At 38.4% G+C, this 26,465-nt stretch overlaps 1 protein-coding gene across 2 annotated transcripts in view; it reads left to right on the forward strand.

Moving 5' to 3' along the window:
* Positions 1-26,465, forward strand: part of MDN1 (midasin AAA ATPase 1) — a 166,802-nt gene that overhangs the window by 87,066 nt on the left and 53,271 nt on the right. For both annotated transcript variants that reach the window (XM_077750370.1, XM_077750369.1), the window contains exons 43-59: positions 66-327; positions 7,716-7,875; positions 8,723-8,839; positions 10,100-10,308; positions 12,285-12,433; positions 12,804-13,015; positions 13,580-13,800; positions 14,927-15,040; positions 17,028-17,160; positions 18,415-18,530; positions 19,547-19,680; positions 22,585-22,742; positions 22,944-23,064; positions 23,398-23,608; positions 23,962-24,193; positions 24,532-24,658; positions 25,703-25,873. In XM_077750370.1, the coding sequence (XP_077606496.1) occupies positions 66-327; positions 7,716-7,875; positions 8,723-8,839; positions 10,100-10,308; positions 12,285-12,433; positions 12,804-13,015; positions 13,580-13,800; positions 14,927-15,040; positions 17,028-17,160; positions 18,415-18,530; positions 19,547-19,680; positions 22,585-22,742; positions 22,944-23,064; positions 23,398-23,608; positions 23,962-24,193; positions 24,532-24,658; positions 25,703-25,873 (2,847 nt within the window). The remainder of the gene's footprint in view (positions 1-65; positions 328-7,715; positions 7,876-8,722; positions 8,840-10,099; positions 10,309-12,284; positions 12,434-12,803; positions 13,016-13,579; positions 13,801-14,926; positions 15,041-17,027; positions 17,161-18,414; positions 18,531-19,546; positions 19,681-22,584; positions 22,743-22,943; positions 23,065-23,397; positions 23,609-23,961; positions 24,194-24,531; positions 24,659-25,702; positions 25,874-26,465) is intronic.

The following is a 26,465-nucleotide window of genomic DNA, read 5'->3' on the forward strand; positions in this document are numbered from 1 at the left end:
CCACCCCCAACTCCTCCCCACCCACTTTTTTTTTTTTTTTTTTTTTTTNGCTCTGGAAATTTCAGGTTGATCTTATACGGCCATGGAGGCAGCTGCTAGAAAAGGTGGAGGGCACTGTAAGGGCACTGTTAAGAGACAGCCTCCTTATCAGTGCTGAGGATGCAGAAGTAGTGCTGCGAGCCTGGAGTCATTTCCTTCTAACTTATAAGCCCAAGTGTCTTGGAGATGGTGGTAAAGGTATCACGATGGAGATTGTTAACAAGCTAGAAGCAGTATTATTGCTTATGCAGCGACTCAACAATAAAATCAACTCCTACTCCAAGACAGGTATGTGTGTTTGAATGTGTATCAGATACATAGTATTGTCCATATACTGTCCGTGTATAGGTAGTAATATATTTGTAATGTGATGTATGTAATTTTTATTAATGTAATAGTTATTAATAAAACTTGAAAATCTTTATCTTAGAAAGGAAAATGAAGCCGATGTAACATAAATCAGAATTGATCCTAAACAAAGCGAAAGCAACAAAGAAATTGGTTAGTGAGTTTGATGGTTAATATTGTATGTGATCAGTGTAATCAGCTATAATGGTTAATCATTTGCACCTGAAGCTGGTTGTATTTTTCTTGGCTTTTCTTTTCTTCTTAAGAGAAACTAAGTTCAAAATTTTATTTTTAATTTTTTAAATGTTTTTAATTATTTTTGAGAGAGAGTGAAGGGGGGAGGGGCAGAGAGAGAGCGAGACACAAAATTCGATGCAGGTTCCAAGCTCTGAGCTGTCAGCACAAAGCCTGACACGAGGCTCAGACTCATGAACCATGAAATCATGACCTGAGTCAAGTCGGACACTCAACCAACTGAGCTACCCAGGCGCTTCTGAGAATTTTATTTCATTGTTTAAAGTTTATTTATTTATTTATTTTGAAAGAGAGAAAGTTGGTGTGCACATTCACACATACTTGAGCCTGTCACGGGGAGGGGCAGAGACAGAGAAGGAGAGAGGGAATCCCAAGCAGGCTCCTCATGTCAACATGGAGTCTGATGTGAGGCTTGATTCCACAACTCTGAGGTCATAACCTGAGCTTAAATCAATAGTTGGATGCTTAACTGACTTGAGCCACTGAGGCAACCCAAGAAATTGAGCATTATATTTTTTAGTTTTTATATTTTTCTTTTTACATTTACTACAAAATTGAGTATTTTAAATGGGAGAATAGAAGTCTAGTTTGATTGTTAGGATGTGTTTATTAATTTTGAATAGGAAGTGAAAGAAATTCTGCAGATAACGTGGAAACTTCTCTCATTTTATGGTGCTCTTTCCTGGGTGGTGATGGGTCAGTGCCCTTAGGGAAGATTAAAGGTTCATAGGTTGTGTCTGGCACTATGATTGTTATCCTATTTTTTCCAAAGCCTTTTTGTAACTGGTTACAAAGTGATGCCTTAGGGATAAAGAAATGAGACTTAATTGTTCTAGCTCAGTGTATCCATGGCTGAGGGTCAAATAATTTACTTTCTTAGGCTAGGCAAGGGAATGATTTTGTTGGTTTGATTTGTCATTTCTGAATTTAAGCCCATCATTTGGATTTGAAATTCTGTACTCGTTCACTCAAATTAATTGTTAGAGATACTTAATGGAGTTATGCATTACTTTATTTTTTTTATTTTTTATTTTTTTTAATGTTTTATTTATTTCTAGGAGAGCGAGAGAGACAGCGTGAGCAGGGGAGGGTCAGAGAGAGAGGGAGTCACAAACTCCGAAACAGGCTCCAGGCTCTGAGCTGGCAGTCAGCACAGAGCCCGACGCGGGGCTCGAACCCACGAACTGCGAGATTATGACCTAAGCGAAAGTCGGACGCTTAACCGACTAAGCCACCCAGGCGCCCCTTATGCATTACTTTATATATATTTTAAAGATGGGTATTGTAAAACTCACCATTGCGCTATTCCTACTGGGAGGTAGCTCCTTTATTAAATATTTACATTTAAAGCATCACAACACCACCGCATTATAAGGAAAGATTATCCTCATTCTATGCTTGCAGAAATAGATGCTCATAGAGGTTAAGTAACATGCTCAGTGTCAAAGTTACAAAGTGACTAAACTGGCTTTGGATCTAATCTTCTGATTAGAAGTGCTTTTTTATAATAGCTCTTTTAACATCTTTGTTTGTTAATTTCATCATCTATGATCTTTGGGGCTGTTCTGTTGAGTTTTTTTTCTCCTGGTTATGAGTTATGTTTTCTTTGTGTGTCAAGTAATTTTGATTGGATGCTGTAAATTTTTTTTTTTTTACTGTTTTTAAATGTTTCATTTATTTCTGAGAGAGAAAAAGACAGCGTGAGCAGGGGAGGGTCAGAGAGAGAGAGGGAGATACAGAATCTGAAGCAGGTTCCAGGCTCTGAGCTAACTGTCAGCACAGCGCCTGACATGGGGCTCGAACCCACAAACCGTGAGATCATGACCTAAGCCGAAGTTGGATGCTTAACTGACTGAGCCACCCAGGTGTCCCTAGATGCTGTAAATTTTGAATTAATGCTTATTGCTGCATTTTTGTTAGTTGCTCCTTGAATAACATGGGTTTGAGTTGCATGGGTCCACTTACATGTGAATTTTTTCCAATAAGTACTTGTACAGCACTGTTAGTGTATTTTCCTTATAATTGTCTTTAGCTTACATTAGTGTAAGAATATGGTATATAATATACAAAGTACATAACATACTAATTGTTATTCTTAAGCCTTCTGGTCAACAGTAGGGTATTAGTAGTTATGTTTCCGGAGAGTCAAAAGTTATATGTGGATTTTTGACTGCTTGGAGGAGGGGTTGGCACCTCTATCCTTTGTCATTCAAGGGTTAACGATATTTCTTTAAACACTCTTGTTGGACTGGGCCACCTGGGTGGCTCAGTTGATTAAGCATCTGACTTTGGCTTAGGTCATGATCTCATGGTTCGTGAGATCAAACCCAGCATCAGGTTCTGTGCCGAGAGTGCAGAGCCTGCTTTAGATCCTCTGTCTCCCTCTCTCTCTCTCTGCCGCTCCCTTGCTGTGCTTGCTCGTGCCCTCTCCCTCCCTCCCTACCCCCTCAAATAAATAAACATTAAAAAATAAAGAATTTTGGACTTTGTGGTAGGCAGTTAAATTGCTTATGGATTATTTTGATCTTATATTTTCATTTGACCTATTTAGACTAAAAAAAAAAAAACCCCCTCAAAACAAACATTTCATCCATTTCTTTTCCCAGCTCCCTCAACCTCCAGCCTGTTCTCTGTATCTATAGGTTTGGTCTTTATCCACATATAAGAGAGATCATATGATATTTGTCTTGCTCTCATTTATTTCACTTAGCATAATGCCCTTGTAAGTCCATCCATGTCACAGATGGCAAGATTTCATTCTTTCTTACGGCTAAGTAATATTCCATTGTGTATGTATAGATATCAATACACACACACACAACAATTTCTTTATCCATTTATCTGTGGAAAGACAATTAGGCTGTTTCCATAACTTCGCTATTATAAACAATCCTGCAGTAAACATGGTGGTGCATATATCGTTTCAAGTTAGCGACTTCATTTCAATACTCAGAAGTGGAATTGCTGGATCATATGGTAGTTCCATTTTTAATTTTTTGAGGAGCTTCTATACCGTTTTCCTTGGTAGTTCCACGAATTTACATTCTCACCAGTAGTGGACAAGGGTTCCCTTTTCTCCACATGCTTATGAGCACTTGTTGTTTCTTATTGATAATAGCCATTCTGACAGGTGTGAGGTGATAGTCGCTTCTGGTTTGGATCTGTATTTACCTGAATAATTAATAATGTTGAGCATCTTTTCATGTACCTGTTGGCTATCTAAAAGTCTTTGAAGGGATGCCTAGGTGGCACAATCCATTAAACGTCTGTTCACGCTCCACATCGGGCTATGTGCTGACATCTCAGAGCCTGGAACCTACTTTAGATTCTGTCTGTCTGTCTCTCTCTCTCTCTCTCTGTCTCTCTCTCTGCCCCTCCCCCACTCATTTGTGTTCTCTCCTTCTCCCTCCCTCCCTCCCTCCCTCTCTCTCTCTCTCTACCTCTCTCTGTCTCAAATAAACATTAAAATTTTTTTTAAAAGTCTTTGGAAAAATGTCTAGTCAGAAACCCTGCCCAGTTGCCATTGAGATGTATGAGTTATCAGATAAATGACTTGCAGGTATTTTCTCCCATTCGATAGTAGATTGGTTTTTCATTTTGTCGTTGGTTTCCCTTGCTGTGCAAAGCTTTTTAGTTTGATGTAGTCCTACTTGTTTGTTTTTGCTTTTGGTGTCATATTAAAAAATTCATCACCACCATGTATGTTAAGGAGCTTACCACTTATGTTTTCTTCTAGGAGTTTTGTGGTTTCAGGTCTTTTATTTAGTGCTTTAATCTATTTAAAATTTTTTGTGTGTGGTATAAGGCAGTGGTGTAGTTTTCTATATGTGGCTCTCCAATTTCCCCAGCACTAATAATTGAAAAGATTGTCCTTGTTGTGTATTCTTGGTCCCTTTGTTATAAATTAATTGACCGTATATTTGCAGATTTATTTCTGGGCTCTCTCTTTTGTTTCTTTGATCTGTGTCTTTATGCTTATCTCATGCTATTTTAATTATTTTAGCTTTTTGATATTTTAAATAAGGGAGTCTGATTCCTCTAACTTTGTTCTTTTTCAAGATTGCTTTGGCTTTTGGGGGGTCTTTTGTGTTTCCATACAAATTTTGCATTATTCTATTTTGGTTAAAAATACCATTGGAATTTTTATGGGGTTGTATGGAATCTGTATATAGTTTTGATAGTGTGGACATATTAATAACATTTGTCTAGTCCAGGAGCATAAAATATCTTTCCATTTATTTATGTCTTCATCAATTTCTTTCATTAATGTCTCAAATTTTCAGTATACAGTTCTTTCACTGCCTTGTTTAAATTTGTTCCTAGGGTTTTTGTTGTTCTTTGTTGTTCTTGTTGTTGTTTGATGCAATTGTAAATGTGATTGTTTCAGTTTCACTTTCCGATAGTTTATTGTTAGTGTATGGAAGCAAAATGGATTTTTGTGTATGTATTGATTTTGTGTGCTGCGACTTTACTGAATTTGTTTATTTTCAGGGTTTTTTATTTGTGGTATCCTAGGGTTTATACAGTATTATGTAACGTGCACTATTTTCTTTTTTCCTTTTCAATTTGAATGCCTCTTATTTTTCTTGCCTAATTGCTGTGCCTGGAATTCATTCCAATATTCTGTTGAACAGCATGGTGAGAGTGGACATTCTTACCTTGTTCCTGATCTCAGAGGAAAAGCTTTCAGCTTTTCATTATTAAGTATGATGGTATCTTTGAGCTTGTCTTATAGAGCTTTTGTTAAGTTGAAGCATGTTCTCTCTATATTCACTTTAAGAGTTTATCATGAACGGATGTTGAATTTTGTCATGTGCTTTCTCTGCTTCTATTGAAATGATCATATGATTTTTATCCTTCATTTTGCTAATGCGTTCTAACACATTGATTTACAGATGTCAAGCCATTCTTGCATCCCTGGAATAAATCCCACTTGATGGTGGTGCATGCTCCTTTCACAGTATTGTTGAGTTCAGTTTGCTGGTTGCTTTGTTGAGAATTCTTGTATCTGTGTTTATCAGTGATAACAGCCTGTAATTTTCTTTTTAAAAAAATTTTTTTTAACATTTACTCATTTTTGAGAGAGCATGAGCAGAGGAGGGGCAGAGAGAGGGGGAGACACAGAATCTGAAGCAGGCTCCAGGCTCTGCACTGTCAGCACAGAGGCTGACATGGGCTTGAACTTAAAAACAGATTCACAAACCACAAGATCATGACCTGAGCCAAAATCAGAAGTTGGTTGCTTAACTGACTGAGCCACCTAGGTGCCCCAAAGCTTTGTTGCTTTTGGAAGATAGATGTTTTGAGGGCTTGCCTTTTAGGTACATGTCTTAGAAGTTGGGGTTCATGATGTAAGATTCAAACCTTTTGCTCCACAAGGAAAAGCTCCAGGTTTTCAGGTCCTTTGCAGTGTGGATCACCATGCTGGGGGTAGCGTTTATGGTGAGATTATTTCCTAGCCTTTCTTCCCTGCTTCAGTATGTTCCTTTTTTTCCCCCCCTTTTTTCTTTTTTTTCTATTTTCCATTTACCTGGTGTGTAGTCAGTCGACTTTAGGGGTTCCGTTGGAGGAATTTGTTCCATAGATAGCTGTCTATGGAACAGTTGACATAGTGTGTCCATGGGAGGAGGTGATTTCAGGATCTTCCTACGTTGCTCTCTTGAATCAGGTCATTTTGATCTTTTCGGTCTTTTAAGGTCATTCCAGAGTACCCTTTACTCTAGGGCTAGATTAGCCTCCCTACTGAGCATAGCTTGCATGGCATCTCTGCTGAATGGCCTGTATATTCACTGGGGTCTCCTTAGTTTGGATGATGGGAACTGGAGTGATACTCAGTCTTGGGTGAGCCCTGGGGATTGTTCCACCCATAGCTCCAATTGTCTTTTACTTGCAAGCATGCTCACCCTTGTGGAGCTTCACCTTTTATAGACACACACATATTTCTTTATTTAGCCAAAGACTCTAGAGGCCCTTATCTAGATTTCTGGAGCTCTTTGGGTAGCTCCTTCATCTCAAGTACTCTGTAGTTGGCTTGGTTTCCCCAGGTTCCTTTCTGTGTCCTCAAATCAGTGAGTGAGACCTCTGTGGTACATTGGAGGTATCACTCCTTGCTTTGCAATCCAGCAATGCCTTCCAGGCAGAAATCAGGGCAATTATAGGGCTTCCTTTCCTCAGGTATCACAGCACTCTGCTGTCTGTTCTCCAGTGTCTGAAAGCAGTTGTTTATATGTTTTGTGTAGTTTTTAAATTGTTAACAGTGGAGCTGAAGTCTAAACCTTGTTATTTCCTCATGGCTAGAAGCAGGAGTCCAATACATAATACTTTGTGAAATGAACAAGGGTCATAAGGCATTTTCCAATAAAAAAAAGCAATTGAGATATTTCTAGGGAAATAAAGTACTAGGCAGTGGGCACCTGGGTGCTCAGTCGGTAAGCATTGGACTTTAGCTCAGGTTATGATCTCACGGTTCACGAGTTCGAGTTCTACGTTGGGCTCTGTGCTGACAGCTCAGAGTCTGGAACCTGCTTCAGATTTGTGTCTCCCTTGCTCTCTGCCCCTCCCCCACTCATGCTGTGTTTCACAAAAATAAGCATTAAAAAAAAAAAAGCACTAGGCAAGTAAATACCATTTGTTACTATAATCATGTGATATGGTCATTATAAGAGAAATCTTTGACTTCATGACTTTGATTTCATTGTGTCAACTTAGTGCCCTTTCGTTTGGTAAAAATGCAGTAATAGGTGGGAGGCATTGTCCTTGTGCCATTTGAAAAATTATGACAAAGATTATTTATGTCTTGTATTACCCTTGAGTTACCTCTACCTAGTCATTAATTGAGAAAGTCATTAAAAAGTATTTTCTGCCACCAGACCTAAATTTCTTACCTGTTTTGTTTAAACAAATTAAAAAAAAAAATTTTTTCTTATATATACTCTATTATGAAACTTCAAAAACTTGGACCAGAAGTTTCCAGTATTCTTTTAATAAACTCTTAGGGGTTTCTGTTCATTTTTCTTTTGTTGTCTTTTTATTGTCCTCATTTGAAATTAAGTGCTATGGGTGTGACATTTCAGAGTTTGCCAAACTTGTGGAAGAATTCCGAAATTTTGGGGCAAAGCTTCTGCAGTCCCCCAGTGGCCACAGCCATGGCACATTTGAATGGGTTGACAGCATGTTGGTTCGGGCTCTGAAGTCTGGAGATTGGCTTTTGATGGACAATGTTAACTTCTGCAAGTAAGGACCTTCTGCTTAATCACCAGATTGAAATTTGGGCTCTGATTGTCAAAGTAGAACCCTAGTTGGAAGCTCTGGTATTTTGAACCTATTGTTTTCTTAACTAGAAGTGTATCTTCAGTGTCATTTGTAATCTTATCCCTGTGGTGAACAAAGGTAATTGGTCATTAGACAGCTGCAAGATTTTAGTTCTGTATGACTGTTTTGAGGTGAACTGAAGGCTAACAAAATTCAATTTTTTAACTTTTCCAATTTTTGAGGTAAACCTTTTTATTTAACTTCAAAAATCCTTTATTTAGAGTCATTCTTGAGTACAGGTTTTTGGAATGGAGGATCTTTTCCAGGGCAGACATTTAGAAAATGTGCACCAGCATATTGCTTTGATTCTAGAGTAGGGAAAAAGGCATCGTAAAACTACCATAGTACACAGCATAATAGAAACTACTCCAGGTTGGCTGATGGTTTCTCTACCATCAACTTCATCTCTGGAGCATTTTTCAGAATGTTTTGAATTGAAACCAGTTGCCTTTAAATTGATTTGATAATGTTGGGAAGTGGGGGAGATGTAAGGGAAAAGAGGAAAGAGTTAAAGATCACAGAACCATTTCCCTTAATTTTATGTATTTATTTAACAATATTTTGGGTATTTACTGCGTATGAATCTCTGAGCAGTGTGCCTTGGTCAGTGAAAGGGGGAGCGGATGGGGAGAGAGCACAATTCTACATGGGGGAGTTGTCCATGCTGAAGGAGGACATGGGTCAGGATCAGTGGGAAGCCTGGGTAAGAAAAGTAGAATGTGTGCAGATGTCAGTCTGTCACCATTTCATTTGACTTCTCTCTGTGCAGCCCATCAGTGCTGGATCGTTTGAATGCTTTGTTGGAACCTGGAGGTGTTCTCACTGTTAATGAGAGAGGAATGATAGATGGATCCACTCCCACCATAACACCAAATCCCAATTTCAGGTATTTGTGCCTCTTAAGTTTCTGATTAAGAATCTGACCACGTCAATAGTGAAGGTGGACATTCCGTAGGACCTTATTACATATTATACTTATATATTCAGTCATGAGTATGTTCCCTCATTTATTGATTCAGTTAACATATATTTATGGAGGCTCTTCTATTTGCCAGACTCTTGGAGCATATCAGTAAACAAAAGGGGGCTCCTGGATGGCACACTTGGCAGAACATGCTACTCTTGATCTGGGGGTCATGAGTTCAACCCTCACGTTGAGCACAAAGCTTACTTTAAAAAATAAAGTACAAAAAAATAGGTGAGGTCTTTGTGGTGGGTTGGTGGTAAAGCGTAGAAGCAGGGTCGTAAGCTTTTTTGTAATACTTTAAGCAGGAGATATGATAGCTTACCGTGAGGGTAACTTGAGTAGGGACTTGCTGATCAGAAGTGTGGGCTGAGAGAAAGAGGAAACAAAGATGTTACCTAAGTTTTTGGCCTGAGTAATTGGATAAATATGAGAGCTGTTTACCGAGACAGAGAAGAGTGGCAAAGGAGCAGGGTTTTTTTGTTTTGTTTTCTGTTTTTCTGTTTCTTTATTTTTGAGAGAGACAGACATACAGACTATGAGTGGGGAAGGAGCAGAGAGAAACACACAGAATCCAAAGCAGGCTCCAGGCTCTGAGCTGTCAGCACAGAGCCCGACGCAGGGCTTGAACCCTTTAACTGTGAGATCATGACCTGAGCTGAAGTCAGATGCTTAATTGCCTGAACCTCCCAGGTGCCCTGGAGCATGATTGATATAGGGAAGGTCAGAAGGGAATCCACTGTTTAATTTTGTAGATGTCAGATGGCTAGGTGGACATACTGCTACACATTGAATATATGAAGGTACTTGTTTCAAGAATCACATTGCTCTCTTTTCTGATCTCTGTAGGTGAGTGAGAATGATGAATTAGGACTATTTGATTTGGGGAATATCTGAAAGTAAGAATTTTAATGTTCTTAGATAGCATTAAAGGTGCACTGGATAAGCACTATTTTCCAAGGTGAATAGGTTTAAAGAAACTGATTTTGCTGTATTCATGAATTTCGGCACAAGATAGAAGACAGATGAAAGTAGCAGACTTTGAATCAATGGTACCTCTCTCGATAAGCTCCCTGAAGATGAGCCGCATAGGATGTGCCCTCAAACACTGTTGCTGAGCAGCCACGTCATTAGTTGCGACTAGGATTTTAATTTTTTTTCTTGGAATTGCTACATTACCAGACTTTTTCTCTCGATGGATCCTGTTCATGGAGAAATATCCCGAGCAATGAGGAATCGTGGACTTGAAATCTACATTTCAGGAGAAGGGGATGGGAACATCCCAGATGACCTGGATATGAAAGTTCTCCTGCACAGTCTTGGGTTGGTGGGGGACAGTGTGTGTGACACCCTCTTGGCTCTACACATGGAGATCCAGAGCACTGTTGTAGGTAAGGTGCTTGACTTCTGTGCCTCTGCGGAGTTTTTTTCTTACAGAAACTCATATGTTGGGGCACCTGAGTGGCTCAGTCAGTTAGGTGTCCAACTTTGGCTCAGGCCATGATCTCATGGTTCATGAATTTGAGCCTCGTGTTGGGCTCTGTGCTGATAGCTCAGAGCCTGGAGCCTGCTTCGGAGTCTGTGTCTCCCTCTCTCCCCCGACCCCTGCTCATACTCTGTTTCTCTCTCTCAAAAATAAACAAACATTAAAAACAACAATTTATTATTTTTTTAATTTTTAAAATGTTTTATTTATTTCTGAGAGAGAAAGAGAGTGAGAGAGAGAGAGAGAGAGTGCCTGAACAGGGGAGGGTCAGAGAGAGAGGGAGACACAGAATCCAAAACAGGCTCCAGGCTCTGAGCTGGTTGTCAGCACAGAGCTTGACGCAGGGCTCGAGCCCACGAACTGCGAGATCATGACCTGAGCCGAAGTCGGACGCATAACCGACTGAGCCACCCAGGTGCCCCTAAAAACAACAATTAAAAAAAAAATTCATGTATTACTCCATTTAACTGATAGTCTAGAAGTTTTTTTTTTTAATGTTTATTTTTGAGAGAGAAAGCATGAGTGGGGAGGGGTAGAGAGAGGGAAACAGAAGATCTGAAGGGGCTCTGCACTGACAGCAATGAGCCCTAATTGGGGGGCTTGCACTCATGAACCGTGACCCAAAGTTTGGATGCTCAAGTGACTGAGCCATCCAGTCTCCCCTAGTCTAGAAGTTCTTAAATTTAGTGTAGTTACAAATAGAAATTACCAGAAAAGTCTTTAAAAATGTAGATGTGCAGGTACCTTACTTCCCCCTAAGAGACTGAGTTCTGCAAGTCTGAGTGAAGCACAGAAATTAGTATTTTAAAGAAGCTCCCCAGGTTAATTCTGATAGATTCATTCAGAGACCCATTCTCTGAGGAATACTGCTTTAGACATTGATGTGAAATTTGTCCTTATCTTCAGGATGGTCATTGAATCTTTTGAAGGTACAATAAAGAGGGAACTTTGAACTGTTGAAAACAACCAGGTGTTACTTCTTTTAAATGTCCAAATACATAGGAATAAGCAAGAATAATAACAAAGATAATTGATAATGCTACATGGACATCTGAAGCACTTATTGAGTAACCATTATGTGTTAGATACAATGTCAGTTGTTTGTTTAGTCTTCTTCACATTCGTTCTTCAAGAGATGTTTTCACTTTATAGCTAGGGCTCAGAGAGGTTGAATAACTCATCAAAGCCAAACGGTTAATAATGATAGGTGAGATTTGAAAGTAGTTCTGTTGGATTTTGAAGTGCATGGTCCTTCATGAACACATGCTCTTCCTTTTGCCCTCATTGTGTGTCAGCTTTAGATTTAAGAATATGTGACCAGGCTGTGCCATACTTGTAATTGTTGCTTTCCTGCACTATGCTTCTGACAGCTAGAGAGAGAGGCAGGGAGGCAGGAAAGGGAAAGAATAGGAATATTTCTACAAGTCCATTATGTGCTAGTGAGACTCTGATATCCACTTAGAAGACTGTTTGAAATAAGTGCCTGGGAGGCTCCTGGTTGGCTCAGTCGTTTAAGCGTCCGACTTTTGCTTAGGTCATGATCTTGTGGTTCGTGGGTTCGAGCCCCGCGTCGGGCTCTGTGCTGACAGCCAGCTCAGAGCCTGGAGCCTGTGTCAGTCTGTGTCTCCCTCTCTCTCTGACCGCCCCCTGCTCACGCTGTCTCTCTCTCTCTCTCTCTCTCTCTCTCTCTCTCTCTCTCTCCTTCTCTCTCTCTCTCTCTCTCTCCTAGAAATAAATAAAAAACATTAAAAAAAAAAATGAAATAAGTGCCTGGGTGAATTTGAGTAGAACAAAGCTTGCTGTGAAGGTGAATTTATTTGTTTTCATTGGAGATTTTGCAGAATCTTTTGCTCATAGATGACCATATTTTTTTCTTGATAGGTTCTCCAACATCATCCGTTTCAACTCTAATTCAGACAGCCTTGCTCATCGTGCAGTGTCTACAGCGAGGCCTGAGTTTAGACACAGCCTTTTCTCAAGTATGCTGGGAAGCATATGTCCGCTCCCAGCACTCACTGGAAAACCAAAAGGTACTGTAAAGTGTTTCAGACAGCCTTCTACATTAAAACACTCTACGTTATATAGGTAGAAGAAATTCTTTCTGTTGGCGGTAACTTTAATGAACTCAAAGTGGACTACTTTAGTTGCTTGGTAGTAGAGATCTGGTATCCCAGGTAATTTTCTGGGAAATAGGTTAAATGTAATATTTACTTTTTGAAACTTAGCCATCATCAGAAAAAGTGGAATTTAGCATATAATGTTGAAAATTGAAGGATGTGAAGGAGAGATGTTATGAGATGACAACATCTGTTGGGCCTGGAAGACTATTATTACTCTTGTCTGTGGTAATAGCACGTATATGTTGTTGCCTATATACTACGTGTTTTTATCTCCTACCAGCTTGTGCAGGCTTTACTGGAGAAACATCTTTTTTCTCTACGAGCACATGAAACCTGGGGTAACTCCATCCTTGCCATGGGCCTGTGGCCAGATTCTCTGCCCTCGGCTCTCTTTGCTACAGAAGATTCTCACCTCTCTAGAGTCCGAAGTGATGGACAGGTCTTAGTGTATTGCCTCAACAGGATGAGCATGAAAACCAGCAGCTGGGCCAGGTTAGTGGAGCCTTGAGGTTGTATCTCTTTGGCATCCTGACTTTTTTTTGGATGGTAATGGTCATGACCCAACATGTTTGACCAGAATTAAAAAAAAAAATTTTTTTTTTTAACGTTTTATTTATTTCTGAGAGAGAGAGAGAGACAGCGTGAACAGGGGAGGGTCAGAGAGAGGGGGAGACAAAGAATCCGAAGCAGTCTCCAGGCTCTGACCTAGCTGCCAGCACAGAGCCCAACACAGTGCTTGAACCCACGAACCATGAGATCATGACCTTAGCAGAAGTCGGATGCTTAACCGACTGAGCCACCTAGGCACCCCTGACCAGAATGTTGTATAGTCATTACTTACCCATCTGTCATAATTTCCTTGTTCATTGCGATATTCTTCCCTATTTATATGATTCACTTGATAATGTTTTAATTGTCCTTCTTTGAAGGGGACTAATCTTTTCCCCATTACCTCTTTGATCCATTACTTGCAAAGTTATTTTCTTTGTTCTTTGAAATATAAAATGTAAGTTCATTCTAGTGCTGACTTTGCCTTGCTATTCTAATCAATTTCAGGACTCAGCCTCTTACCTTACCAGACTTGGAGAAAATTATGCAGTCTTCTAACCCTGAAAGCTTGAAATTCAGTTCAGTCGAAGTGGATACTTACTGGATTGATGAACCAGATGTTCTGGCCATGGCTGTTAAATTGCTTATAGAAAGAGCAACTAACCAAGACTGGATGCTCAGAGTTAAATGGCTTTATCATTTAGCCAAGAATATACCACAGGGGCTTGGTGAGTCAAAAAGCTTACTTTGTATGATAAGTGAATATATTTACACCTACCCTTTTAGTGCCTCAGCAGCTGTGTTATTCTGTGAGGACACTGTTAAAATTATATCTGGAAGATCTCCTAGCAAGAAATTTGTGACCTGGCATTACTGTTTGTATAACAGAAATAATTAAGGAACATATCTGCCCTTAGATGTGTGCTAAGAGAAACTTTGCTCCCATGTAATTCTTAGCATTTCAGTATTCATCCACCTTTCTATAAAATCCAAAAGGAAAATGTGCTATATTATGTTACTGTCTATTTTTTTAACATGCTTCTCTGCTACTGCTGCACAACCGTACTATCTGGGAAAGGTTGCTTTTGGTAAATCCATTTCCCCTAAAAGCACATAAGAGACTTACTTTCATTCCAGTGCTCTAATTTTTCATGCTTAATTTATTTGTCCATTTTACACTTTAAGAGGAAAAATCCGACAGTAACAGCATTGCATGGGTTGCAAAGTACAGGGCATGGAATTTGTTGGTAGAACTTGTTGCCTAAAGTAACTGAGTTTACATGAACCTTTATGTCCATGAGAAGTTAGCCATAAAATGTGTATATTGTGTGGTATACATGACCTGTCTAAAAACATAAAGAGAGAATTTGTAAGTTCTTATCTGCATCGTCCTGTATGAGAGCTACTAGCCACAGATAGTCACTAAAATGTAAATACAAGTTAATGAAAATTAAATAAAATCTAATATCCAGTCCTTTGGGGTGCCTGGGTGGCTCATTCAGTTAAGCATCTGACTTCAGCACAGGTCATGATCTTGGTTCGTGGGTTCGAGCCCAATGTCAGGCTCTGTGTTGAAAGCTCAGAGCCTGGAGCCTGCTTCAGATTCTGTGTCTCCCTCTCTCTCTGCCCCTCCCCTGCTCACACTCTGTCTCTCTTACTCTCAAAAATAAATAAACATTAAAAAAATTTTTAAAATCCCGTCCTTAGTTGTACTGGTCACATTTCAAGTGCTTACTAACATGAGACTAGTGGCTTCTCTTCATAGTGCAGCTCTAGGATGTTTTCATCATTGCAGAAGGTTTACTTGGACAGCCCTGCTTTAGATATTCACATTTGCTTCTCTTTCCTCCACAGAATCAACACAGATTCATTTGGAAGCCAGTGCTGCATCGCTTAGGAATTTTTACTCAAATTCTCTCTCAGCTGGGGTCAGTAATGTCATCAAAATATTACAGCCAAATATAACAGGTACTGTGTCCCTGATTTGATTTTCAGTTCTCAACATAGTTTAGGAAACTGATCTATTGAGTTCATGGAAAAAGACCTGTCAGAATTACCACTGTCATAATAGTAATATTTAGAAGACTCAAAGTATCCAGATGCAAATTCTTCTTTGTTAGGAACTATCAGTTTTGTCCTTTAGTTTTTGGAAGAGGGTGATCATACACAAGCATAGAAGAAAGAATACGGGAGTGGAAGGCTGGTCTCTGGTCCCAACAAAGCCACAGACTGCCTTGTTCATTTGGGACCCATCGTTTATACTCATTGCCTATGTTTAAAAAATATGGGACTTATGGGTACCTGGGTGGCTCTGTCGGTTAAGTGTCTGACTCTTGGTTTCGGCTCAGGTCATTATCTTGAGGTTCATGGGTTCAAGACCAGCATTGGGCTCTGCGCTGACAGTGTGAGGGCCTGCTTGGGATTCATTTTCTCCCTTCCTCCCTTTCTCAATCTCTCTCTCTCTCTCTCTCTCTCAAAATAAATAAACTTAATAGGAATGAGGAAATTAGGGACGTTTTGACAGAACCAGGTTTTTAATTTCCCACCCCATCTTCATTTGATTTTGATCAAAATGTATCATTGCCATTTGGTTTAGAAGAAAAATATGCATGGTGCTTTTGTGCTAAACCAATTACCTTATCTACGCTAAAGGTAACAAGGTAAATGTTGGGAAGAAATCAAACAGTAGAGAAACTACCGTAGTGGTCCTGTTGTGGCTGAACTGAATCATGGCTTCCCAAGTCTGTGAAGTATTGGTCACAGGGAACACAGTTCTAGAGTAGAGTAGCAGGGTGCTCGCTTCAGCAGCAGATACACTGCAGTAGAGTAGCATGTTCCCTTTTTAGCAGATAGCAAGCATTTGCCCGTTATTGGAACATACTAGGTATGCCTTTATCTTCCTTTTCAAATGTGAGCTCTGGATTGTGTAGTCTTCCTGGATTTTGGAATATGGGCTCCCTCCTCAATGTACTTTGCTGTTCACAGTAGGCATTCGTTAGTCTACTATATGGTGGATACCTTTAAAACTTGTGCTCCACTGACCTACCAGCCATCATCAATTTAATGTTACCATTGTTTTGTCTTATCTCTCTTCCTTGGGTTCTCACAGCCTCTGGAGAAGGGTCAGATTTGATCACTGCTGCTTTACAGAAGTGTCAAGTTTTAAGCCAAAGAAGTGTGAGGTAGCAACAGACACCACATTCTGTGATGGTAAAGAAATGGCTTTTGGCTTTTAAACAGAAAAATCTTGAGTTGTTTTTCTTACTGAACACAATCAGTGAGATATGTATTCATTCATTTTTCTACCATGTATGTTAGGTTTTTTTGTTTTTTGGGTTTTTTTGAGGTTAATAACCATGGATTCGGTGATTAAGCTCATGGATTCTTTTCAGCTGTGGGACCTGAGCAAGTGAATGTATTGGTCATAATGCTTATGTTGTAACAGGAATTACCTTTGTTCTAAAGCAAAATGAATTTGGGGTACCTGGGTGGCTCAGTCGGTTAAGCGTCTGACTTTGGCTCAGGTCATGATCTCATGGTTCGTGAGTTTGAGCCCTGCATTGGGCTCTATGCTGACAACTAGCTCAGAGCCTGGAGCCTGTTTCAGATTCTTTCTCCCTCTCTTCCTGCTCACGCTCTCTCTCTCTCTCTCTCTCGCTCTCTCTCTCTCTCTCTCTCTCACTCTTACTCTCACTCAGAAATAAAACATTAAAAAGAATAAAGCAGAATGAATTTTCAGGATTAGTAGAAATTTTGCATTCAGAAAGGAAATAGTATACAAGCAATTGAACGTTACTTTTCTAGTACTATGGGCTGAAGTCAGCATTTTCCTGTTCTTATCTTACCCATCAGGACTGAATGTGATCAAATTAGGACCAAGAAAAATCTTCGAACTGAAATTTGTGAGGCAAAGAATTTAACTCCCAAATTCTATTTTTTCTGTTTTTTAAACCAGATGAATTTGTGATCCCTTTGGACCCCCGGTGGAATATACAAGCTTTGGACATCATTAGAAATTCGATGGACTTTGACCCACAAACCGACCAGCCTGAGCAGCTCTTTGCCCTTTTAGAGTCTATTGCAAACAAGTAAGTGAAGCCTGCTATTCTGGGCAATATTTGCTTCACTGTACACCATCGCTTCATGGATCATACCTTTTCTATACTCTGTCACATTAGGTTACATATATGTAATCTTTTGAACGTAAGAAGAGGTGGGATGTTAGGCGGGATGGCCTTCATCACCACCTCTCCTTCATGCTCCATGCTTAGTGAAGTAATTCCGACTCTGATGTCAAAATGCCTATAAATTTTGCAAGTTCTTAATAATTTAACAAGACGCTTTAAGAGATACTAGCTTAACATTAATGTTGTGTTTATTTTAAAGTTAATCCTTTATCATAGGATAGTTATGTTTCTTTTGTTTTCTGTTCATGATTCTTGGCAGCTCCTCCCATTTTCACCTACTCATTCTCTCACGGGTCCTGTCCTCAGCCTTGTATCCACATCATTTTCCATCCTATGCTGCAGACATATGTAGCCTCTGCATGCTTATATACACGCTCAACATATAAATTTACCTAGTTGTTATATAAGCTGGTCTTTCCTCACATTTAATGTAATAGCCAGAGTATTTTTTGATTAATTTAATTTTTTGATTTACATCCAAGGTAGCATATAGTGCAACAATGATTTCAAGAGTAGGTTCTTTAATGTGCCTTACCTGTATAGCCGATCCCCACCCCCAACCCCTCCAGTAACCCTGTTTGTTCTGTAGATTTAAGAGTCAGAGTATTTTTTTAATTGACCCATCAGTGTTAATGTAATACATTTTTAAAAATAATTTTGTAATTGAAGTATAATGTACATTAAGGAAAAGTGCATTATTACTAATAATGAGTGTATTTGGTTTTCATGAATTTTTCCAAAGTGAACTCGTGCATGTGATGTGAACTAGCACCTCAAAGGTTCCCTTGTCTCCCCTCCACTTGTGCCTCCCCAGATAACTTTCAACACCAGAGATTAATTTTACGATGCCCACTTTCAAGAGTTCCCATGCTGTTTGTCAGATCATGGCAGAGCAAGGGTGAGCCCTGGCAGTCTTCCTAGGTGCAGCTTTTCCCAGCCATCTGTCTTCTGCCCGCTGCCACTCCCAAGTCAGTCCTCTCATCACCTTCACCTCCCTCTCTAGTCCAGAATTTGCAGGGGCTGGAGAGGAATGGCAGGTTGAAGTAGATTGATGTGCCAAGGGTTCTCAAGATTTTGGCAGGTAGAGGATGTGATTGCAAAGTAGTATTCACCAATAACCAAAACTATTTATTATGTTACTGAATCTCATTTCAGGACAATCATATATCTTGAACGGGAAAAACGGATATTTACTGAAGCAAATTTGGTTTCTGTTGGCGGCAAAAAGTTAAGAAATAGTGTTTTGAGAATGTCCTTTGAATTCCATAAAGGTGAGAAGTTTACCCTTTTGTATTCTTGAGTTGGTGCATCTGATCACATAGTGTCGCTAAAGTGAAGAGACCTTGAGCAGCTGCTGCCATTTCACTGATACTTTTTGGTTTGCTGGACTGAGTTTAAACAAACACATCCCCTATTCAGTAGTAAGGACTAATTGCTTTTACCTGTCTTTGATTTCATTTACATTTTGTAGCAACTTTATGTGGTGTAGGTCCATGCTGTTCAAGAAGAAAGGGAGGTACAGAGATACTCAAGGTCAAATCTCTAGCAAGTAACAGCTAGAATTTGAAATCTAGATCTGTTGGCTCAAAGAGTTCATGCTCCTAAGTATTTGGTTATAGGTTCTTTCTTCATTCTTTTTTTTTGTTTTTAAAGTTTTAAAATTTATTATTTTTTTATTTAAAAAAATTTTATGTTTATTTATTATTGAGACAGAGAAACAGAGCATGAGTCGGGGATAGGTAGAGAGAGAGGGAGACACAGAAACTGAAGCAGGCTCCAGGCTCTGAGCTATCAGCACAGAGCCTGATGTGGGGCTCCAGTCCACAAACCATGAGATCATGACCTGAGCCAAAGTTGGGTGCTTAACTAACTCAGCCATCCGTGCGCCCCTCTTCACTCTTTTTTTTTTTTTTTTTTGAAAGATAAAAGTCTGCCTTTGAAGTGCTTACTGTTAATAGTACATTCATTTGTATCTTCTCACCTGTCTGTGCTCTTTATCCATTCACACATACACATCTTGTTTTGTATTTAAAGTACTTGTGTCAAATATGTATTACTGCTCTATAATTTTCATTTTTCAGTAAAAGGTTATAAACATCTACAGGTGTACATACCTGATCCTTTAAGTTTAATATGATAATAGTAGACAAGAATTTGCTTTCAATTTTGACCTTTCAAAATTGACTGTACTGGAGATGCAGTTAAGTTCCATATTACTTTTGAGTTTGAAAATGTCTAGAGATGAATTTAAATCTGATGGAATGTTCTTATTTATGTCAACTCTAAGATCCAGAGAGTTATCACAGCCTGCCCCATGAAATTGTGGTCAATCTTGCTGCTTTCTTTGAACTTTGTGATGCACTAATCCTGCTGTGGGTACAATCCTCCCAGGGGATGGTGTCTGATGCCAGTGTCATTGAGGTGAGGAAATGTACCTATTTTTTGTGCCAAGACCCATGTTTTAAGATTCTTAGAGGCGAGATAAACTACAATGTTGTTATTATATGTCCTATATTTGAAATATTTAGTTCTTAACAGTTTTAAATATATACATATTTTTTTTTATTTTTTAAATCATTATTTTCTTTTTTTTTAATAGTTTATTGTCTAATATATACATATTTTAAAGTGTAATGAATATATACTTGACATAAAGAGCATGTATTTAAAGTGTACAGTTTTATGTTTTGACATGTATACACCTCTGAAGACATTACCACAATAGTGAACATATCCAACACCCTTGAGTCTTTCCTCATATTCTTTTGTATTTTCTTCCTCTCCCTTGCCCCCACCCCAAACCAAATGCTGTAATAGATCAGTTACATTTTCTGGCATTTTATATAAATTAAATTATGCAGTATGTATTCTTTTTCGTCTGGCTTCTTTGACTCAAAATAGTTACTTTGAGATACATCCATATTGTTTAGTGTATCAAGAGTCCATTCCTTTTTATTGCCAAGTAATATTCCATCAAATGTATGCACTACAATCCATCCAACTGTTGAAGAACACTGGAGTTTTAATTTATATTTTAATTCACTAAAGCCTTTTTAGACATCATTGTTGTGAATAGATTCCTTGAGAGTTTTGAATCCAGATTATTCTATTAATTTTAATAAACTAGGATAGCAGGTCTTAAACTTTTTGTTTCAATAATCCTTTATGTCTTAAAAATTATCAAAGACTCCAAAGAACTTTTGTTTATATAGCTTTGTCTATCAATATTACGTTAGGAAATAAATCTGAGAAATATTTTAAAAATTATTAATTTGCTTAAAAACACAGTAGCAAATCCGTTTAATGTTAATAGGAATAATAATTGTAAAGGGAAACACTGTTTTTCAAAACAAATTAATGAGAAGTGTGCAACTGTTCTTATATTTCTGCAAGTCTCTCTGATGTTCAGACTAACAAGAAAATGAAATCTGTTTTTGCATTCATTTCTCTTACAGTATATTGTTTAGGCCACTTATTCATACAGTTATACTTCTCCTTTTTCCAACTTCCTATCTTCGTAGCCATTGTGTATTATTGTAAACAATTTTCATTGATACTATACCACAACTTGACATGTGATAGTTTTCTAAAGGTTATTTGTAATATGGAATCTGAAAAAATACACCAAACTTGTCATGTATCATAATCCGTTGGTTGGTGGGACACCTGGGTGGCTCAGTCAGTTAAGCATCTGACTTTGGCTCAGTTCATGATCTCACAGTACATGAGTTCAAGGCCCACATCAGTCTGTGTGCTGACAGCTCAGAGCCTGGAGCTTGCTTCAGATTCTGTGTCTCCTACTCCCTCTGCCCCTCGCCTACTCACACTCTGTCTCAAAAATAAATGTTTAAAAATTTTATTAAAAAATTAAAAATCCATCAGTTGGTCTGGCTTGCACTTTCGATGGACTATTTTAGGAGTTTATAGCTCATGCGTTGGTAATTTGGAAAATATTATTCACTGGTGTATCAGATCTTCCAAATGTTGACACATCTTTTTTATGGTGTGGTGAAGTACCGTATATTCAGTAAATGGTGATGGAACAAGTAGATGCCCATACGATAAAGTAAAACTGAGCTTTTACCCCTATCTTACATTATATGGAAAAATTACCTCAAAATAGATCATAAACCTAAATATAAAAGCGAAAAGTATGAACTGTCTAAAAGAAAACATGGAAGAAAAACCTTTATAAGGATAGGCAAAGATTTTATAAGACTTTTTCATAAAAGAAAAATTTGAAAAATTTTATCAAAATCAAAAACAACTTTTTTTAAGTTATTTATTTTGAGAGAGATAAAGATCTGCAAGTTGAGGGTGGGGGGACAAGAAGAAGGGAGAATCCCAAGGAGGTTCTGTACTGGTGGTACAATCCTATGAACTGCGAGACCGTGAGCTGAGCCAAAATTTAGAGTCAGATGCTCATCTGACTGAGCCACCCAGGTTCCCCCTCCCCCCATTTTTTTTTAAATAAAAAAAAATGTACATCCAAGTTAGTTTATAGTGCAATAATGATTTCAGGAATATTTTCCAGCAATTCATCCCCTATGTATAACACCCAGTGCTCATCCCAGTAAGTGTCTTCCTTAATGCCCCTTATCCATTTAGTCCATTCTGCCCCCTCATAACTGCTCCAGCAACCCTCAATTTCTTCTCTATATTTAAGAGTCTTCCCAAAAAATTTTTAAATAGACAACTTTAAGAAAATGAAAACACTGGGAGAAACTGTTAAAAATTGGCTATATTATTTCATTTATATATAAATGACATAAAATTATAATTCTATATTATAGATATTATATATAAATTATATAAGCAAACTAATAATACAGCCCAACTTTTAAATGATCAAGGTAATTTGTATAGCTACTTCTCAGAAGATATATGAACGCCCAGTAAGAACTTCAAAACCTCCAACATCATTAGTTATCAAAGAAATGTAATTGAGATGCCATAAACCAAAATGGCTCAAGTTAAAATCACTAGCAGTAGCAAATATTGGCAAGAAAACAGAACAACTGGAATTCGCCTACGCTGCTGGTTGGAATGCAGCTGCTTTGTAAGAAAAGTTGGCAGTTTCTTATAAAACTATGTGTACACTTACCATATGACTTAATAATTCCATATTCCCTAAGGAAATAGTTCTGAACTTTAAGTACTTGGAGGAAAAAATCTTTGCCTTCTCTCTGCTTTAATGTCCTTAAAAATATTTCAGATGAATGCTAGACCTTTCATGTGTGTATGTTGAATATTGATTAACAATTGAAATTTGTGTCTTTTGTTTTACTCAGAGGTCTGTGTGCGTATGGTTTACTCTGTTTTTAGATCTTGGATTCCTTGCGGTGGCGGGACCGGTTTTGGACCATGGCTGACACAGTAAAAGTGGATGCCTCAGGCCTGGCCCTGCTCGCCCTTCACTGGCACTGGGTGTTAAAACATCTGGTCCGTCAGATCCCCCAACTCCTAATGAACCACGAAGACAAGTAAGGCTCCTATTTAGAGTAATAATGTCAATATCTATAGTACTGATGATGATAAAGAGAAAAGGGTTTAAAATTGAAAGTTTCTTCTTTCTTTACTTTTGCTTATTCCCATGGCCTTTTGGTGAATGTAAATGATGTCTCTTACTATCAAGCACTTACCCCTTTTCTTATGTCCCTCTGCCCCTTTTCCCTTCTTTAAAGATACTACAAAGAGGTTCAGACTGTCTCAGAACATATTCAGAATTGCTTGGGAAGCCCAACTGGCGGCTTCATTGGAATAAAGAAGTTGCAGAAGTTCCTGGGACGACCATTTCCTTTTAAGGTACAATTTAGAATCATATAGTAAACACTAAGATTTGAATTCTTGGGAAGTTCTGGAACATGGCTGTGCCATTCAACTCGACTCATAAATGTTGCTGAATACTATTAATTGATTTGTTAAGTATTACATTTTTGCTTATTCTTGAGAGTATTAAGTCTGGATAGAGTTTTAATTTGATTACTGTATTATCTCCTGAGAGTAACAGTAGACAAACCTTATGTTTTCTAGAAGAATTGTGGAAATATTTTAAATATTTTCTGAGACATGAATAGGCTGCTAAAAAGAACCTCATTTCTCCTCTGTAATAGATTTTCCTGGGTTTTGTTGTTTCAGAACAAGCTGGTGGTAGAGTGTTTTTCTCAGTTAAAAGTCCTTAACAACGCGCTTGCCATCAGGGAGTGGATGCCTGCCCTTGGGGAAAGTGGATGGTGGGAAGACATTAATCGTCTCCAAGTGGTTGCTTCTGAATGGACTTTAAAGAAAAGTCTTTTGCAGGCCTGGGAATTGGTCCTCAGAGCTAATATTCTAGAAGATGCCAACCCAGGTAATCTCCTTTAGAGTTTATCCTGATAACAGATGCTGTAAAAGTATCTGCTGCTCTACAGCCAATAAATTTTAAGTTTTTCCCTTAGATTTTACTTTTTTGTTTTTTTTTTTTTCTTTTTTTCTTTTCCTTTTTTTTGATATACTGTAACCATTGTTAAATAAGTGTCAGGCATAGAGCTGGGCTTCACATCTGTTGCTTAATTCTGTCATTAAAATTGTGCAGGTAATAATAACATTTCATAGATATAAAACTCAAGCTCAGGCCAAGCTCACAGTCACATAACTTGTTGGGAATCTGAGCCTATAATACTGACCACTATGCTGATATATCACATGTGTCTTTTTGTCTAGATGAGCTGAAGGATCTTGTGAATGCTCATTGTTTAGAACTAAAAGCCAAAGGAATTTCACTTGGTTTTTTGGAGAAAAAGCACAATGAAGCTTCCTCCCTGTTCCAACCAGACTTTACCTCCTTAGTCCAACTCACCAGGAGTGTTCAGTTGTGGCCTGCAATGGAGTACCTGGCTCTGCTTTGGCAGTACAAAGTGACAGCTGATTTTATGGCCCAGGCTTTCCTAAGAAGGTAAGCCATTTTCCTCAGGGGAACTTATTTTTGGTTAGGTTATTCTATGTATCTTACATGTGAAACAAAGCACAAACTTGTATTAAAGGGGAATAGTTTTACTGAAACAGAGGGAAGTCAGTTGCCGCTTTGGAAAGCCATAACTTCTCGATGTTTCTTTGCCCATTTTGACTCTACCTCTATAAGTTACTAGGTATTTTTCCAGTAGAATTGCTTCTTTCTGTTTCAATGAATGCATCATAAATTTTGTGTGTACCATCTTCCTGTACATAACACATTTTTAGCCGCTTATTGATAGCCTACAGTACATCCTCTCTTCCTCTTTACTTTTGGAACAGGTCCAGCAAAAATCAGCAACCCCCATTAGATGAGGAGATAAGTCATCACATCATATTTTGTCTTCGGTACACACCAATTGCTCCACAAGAGCTTCGAGACCTTTGGTCCTTACTACACCGTCAGAAGGTAAAAAACAAAATCCAAAAGGGGAATAAGCCCTCTTTATACTATGAGCCAGTTAAACTTTTTTTTTTTTTTTTGTGGCAAACTGGTTGCAGAATGGTTTATCTAATTTGAAATCCTATGTTGTAAAATCCAGTCTTATCTGAATTAACTTTTAAAAGGGAGAATCTTGGGGCGCCTGGGTGGCTTAGTCGGTTAAGCGTCCGACTTTCGCTTGGGTNTTTTATTGTTTATGTAAAAATATACCTGAGAGGTTTTAATCTCTCCTCCAAGAATAACTATTAAATATGAATAGTGGTAAACTGTAGTTTAACTTCATTACTTAATATTTATTTATTTATTTATTTATTTATTTAGAGAGACAGAAAGAGAAGAATAGGGGCACAGGGAGGTAGAGAGAGAAGCTCTCGCACTCTCAGTGCTTGAGGTGGGTTCATTAAAGCTTGAACCCATGGACTGTGAGATCATTACCTGAGCTGAAGTCAAGAGTCAGATGCTCAACCAACTGAGCCACCCAAGCTCCTTTCATTACTTAATATTTTTTTTTTAAATGTTTTATTTATTTCTAGGAGAGAGAGACAGAGACAGCGTGAGCAGGGGAGGGTCAGAGAGAGAGGGAGTCACAGACTGAAACAGGCTCCAGGCTCTGAGCTGGCAGTCAGCACAGAGCCCGACGCGGGGCTCGAACCCACGAACCGCGAGATCATGACCTAAGCGAAAGTCGGACACTTAACCGACTAAGCCACCCAGGCGCCCCTCATTACTTAATATTTTAATGATGTTTTATTCATTTATCTGTTTTGCTGGTACATTATAATTGTTTAATTCACTTATATTTTTTCATGTACCTTATAAAGGCAGATCTCCATTTTGTAAAATTATAAACAGGATAAATGACTTAACCAAGATGACCAGGGTTGCAGAAAGTCAAGAACGTTAGAATACCTTTAAACCTGTGTTAATTTTAGATGAGTCTTCTAAGACAGAGACCTCATAACTTAATTCATGCAATTTTTCTCAAATATGTTCTTATCTATTTATCTCTAGGTGTCTACTGAAGAAATTATTTCCTTGTGGTCTGACTTATTTAATTCCACATTTATGTCTTTCTGGAGCAGTACTGTTACTACAAATCCAGAGTACTGGCTAATGTGGAGCCCTCTGCCTGGTGTACAGCAGAGGGAGATGCCCAAGTCCCTTTTGGACTCCACATTGAAGGTTTGTTGGCATAAAATCATAAAAATGTTTGATAGTGGGAAAAAAATTTCTTGATCTAGCAATACACATTTATTCCTACGACAGAGCAGTGACTAAATAAGTGATTGCAATTCTTTATTTTCTGCAGGAAGTTAAAAAGTATACTTTCAAAATAGATATTCTGTCTTAAATCATTTGGGAAATTCTGAATTAAAGTAAAAAAAAGTTTCCTTTAAAAGGTCTTCATTTTCTTCTACCATTTTTCCTAGTTACAAAATATTTTAGCAGTATAGAAATGTGTATGTATCTGTGTATATGTATGTATATATGCAGTTGACCCCTGAACAACACAAGGTTTGAACTGCATGGGATCACTTACACATGGAATTTTTTGAGTAAATATATATTTTATGTTGTGATTGAAAAGCATAGTACAAGTTGCCAAATGACTAGAAGCAAAACGAAGATGGAGGAAAGATGCAGGAAGGCTGTAACAATAGGGCTCTCAACTGGATGCTGGCACTCTTTATCCTATACCTGTGCAAAATTCATTGAGGTATTAAACTTAGAGAGATAGGAAGGAACTGGGTGGGGCAGAAGTGGGGGGGGGGTA

The sequence above is a fragment of the Crocuta crocuta genome, unplaced genomic scaffold, assembly GCF_008692635.1.
Source record: "Crocuta crocuta isolate KB4526 unplaced genomic scaffold, BGI_CrCroc_1.0 scaffold9, whole genome shotgun sequence".
Lineage (NCBI taxonomy): Eukaryota > Metazoa > Chordata > Mammalia > Carnivora > Hyaenidae > Crocuta > Crocuta crocuta.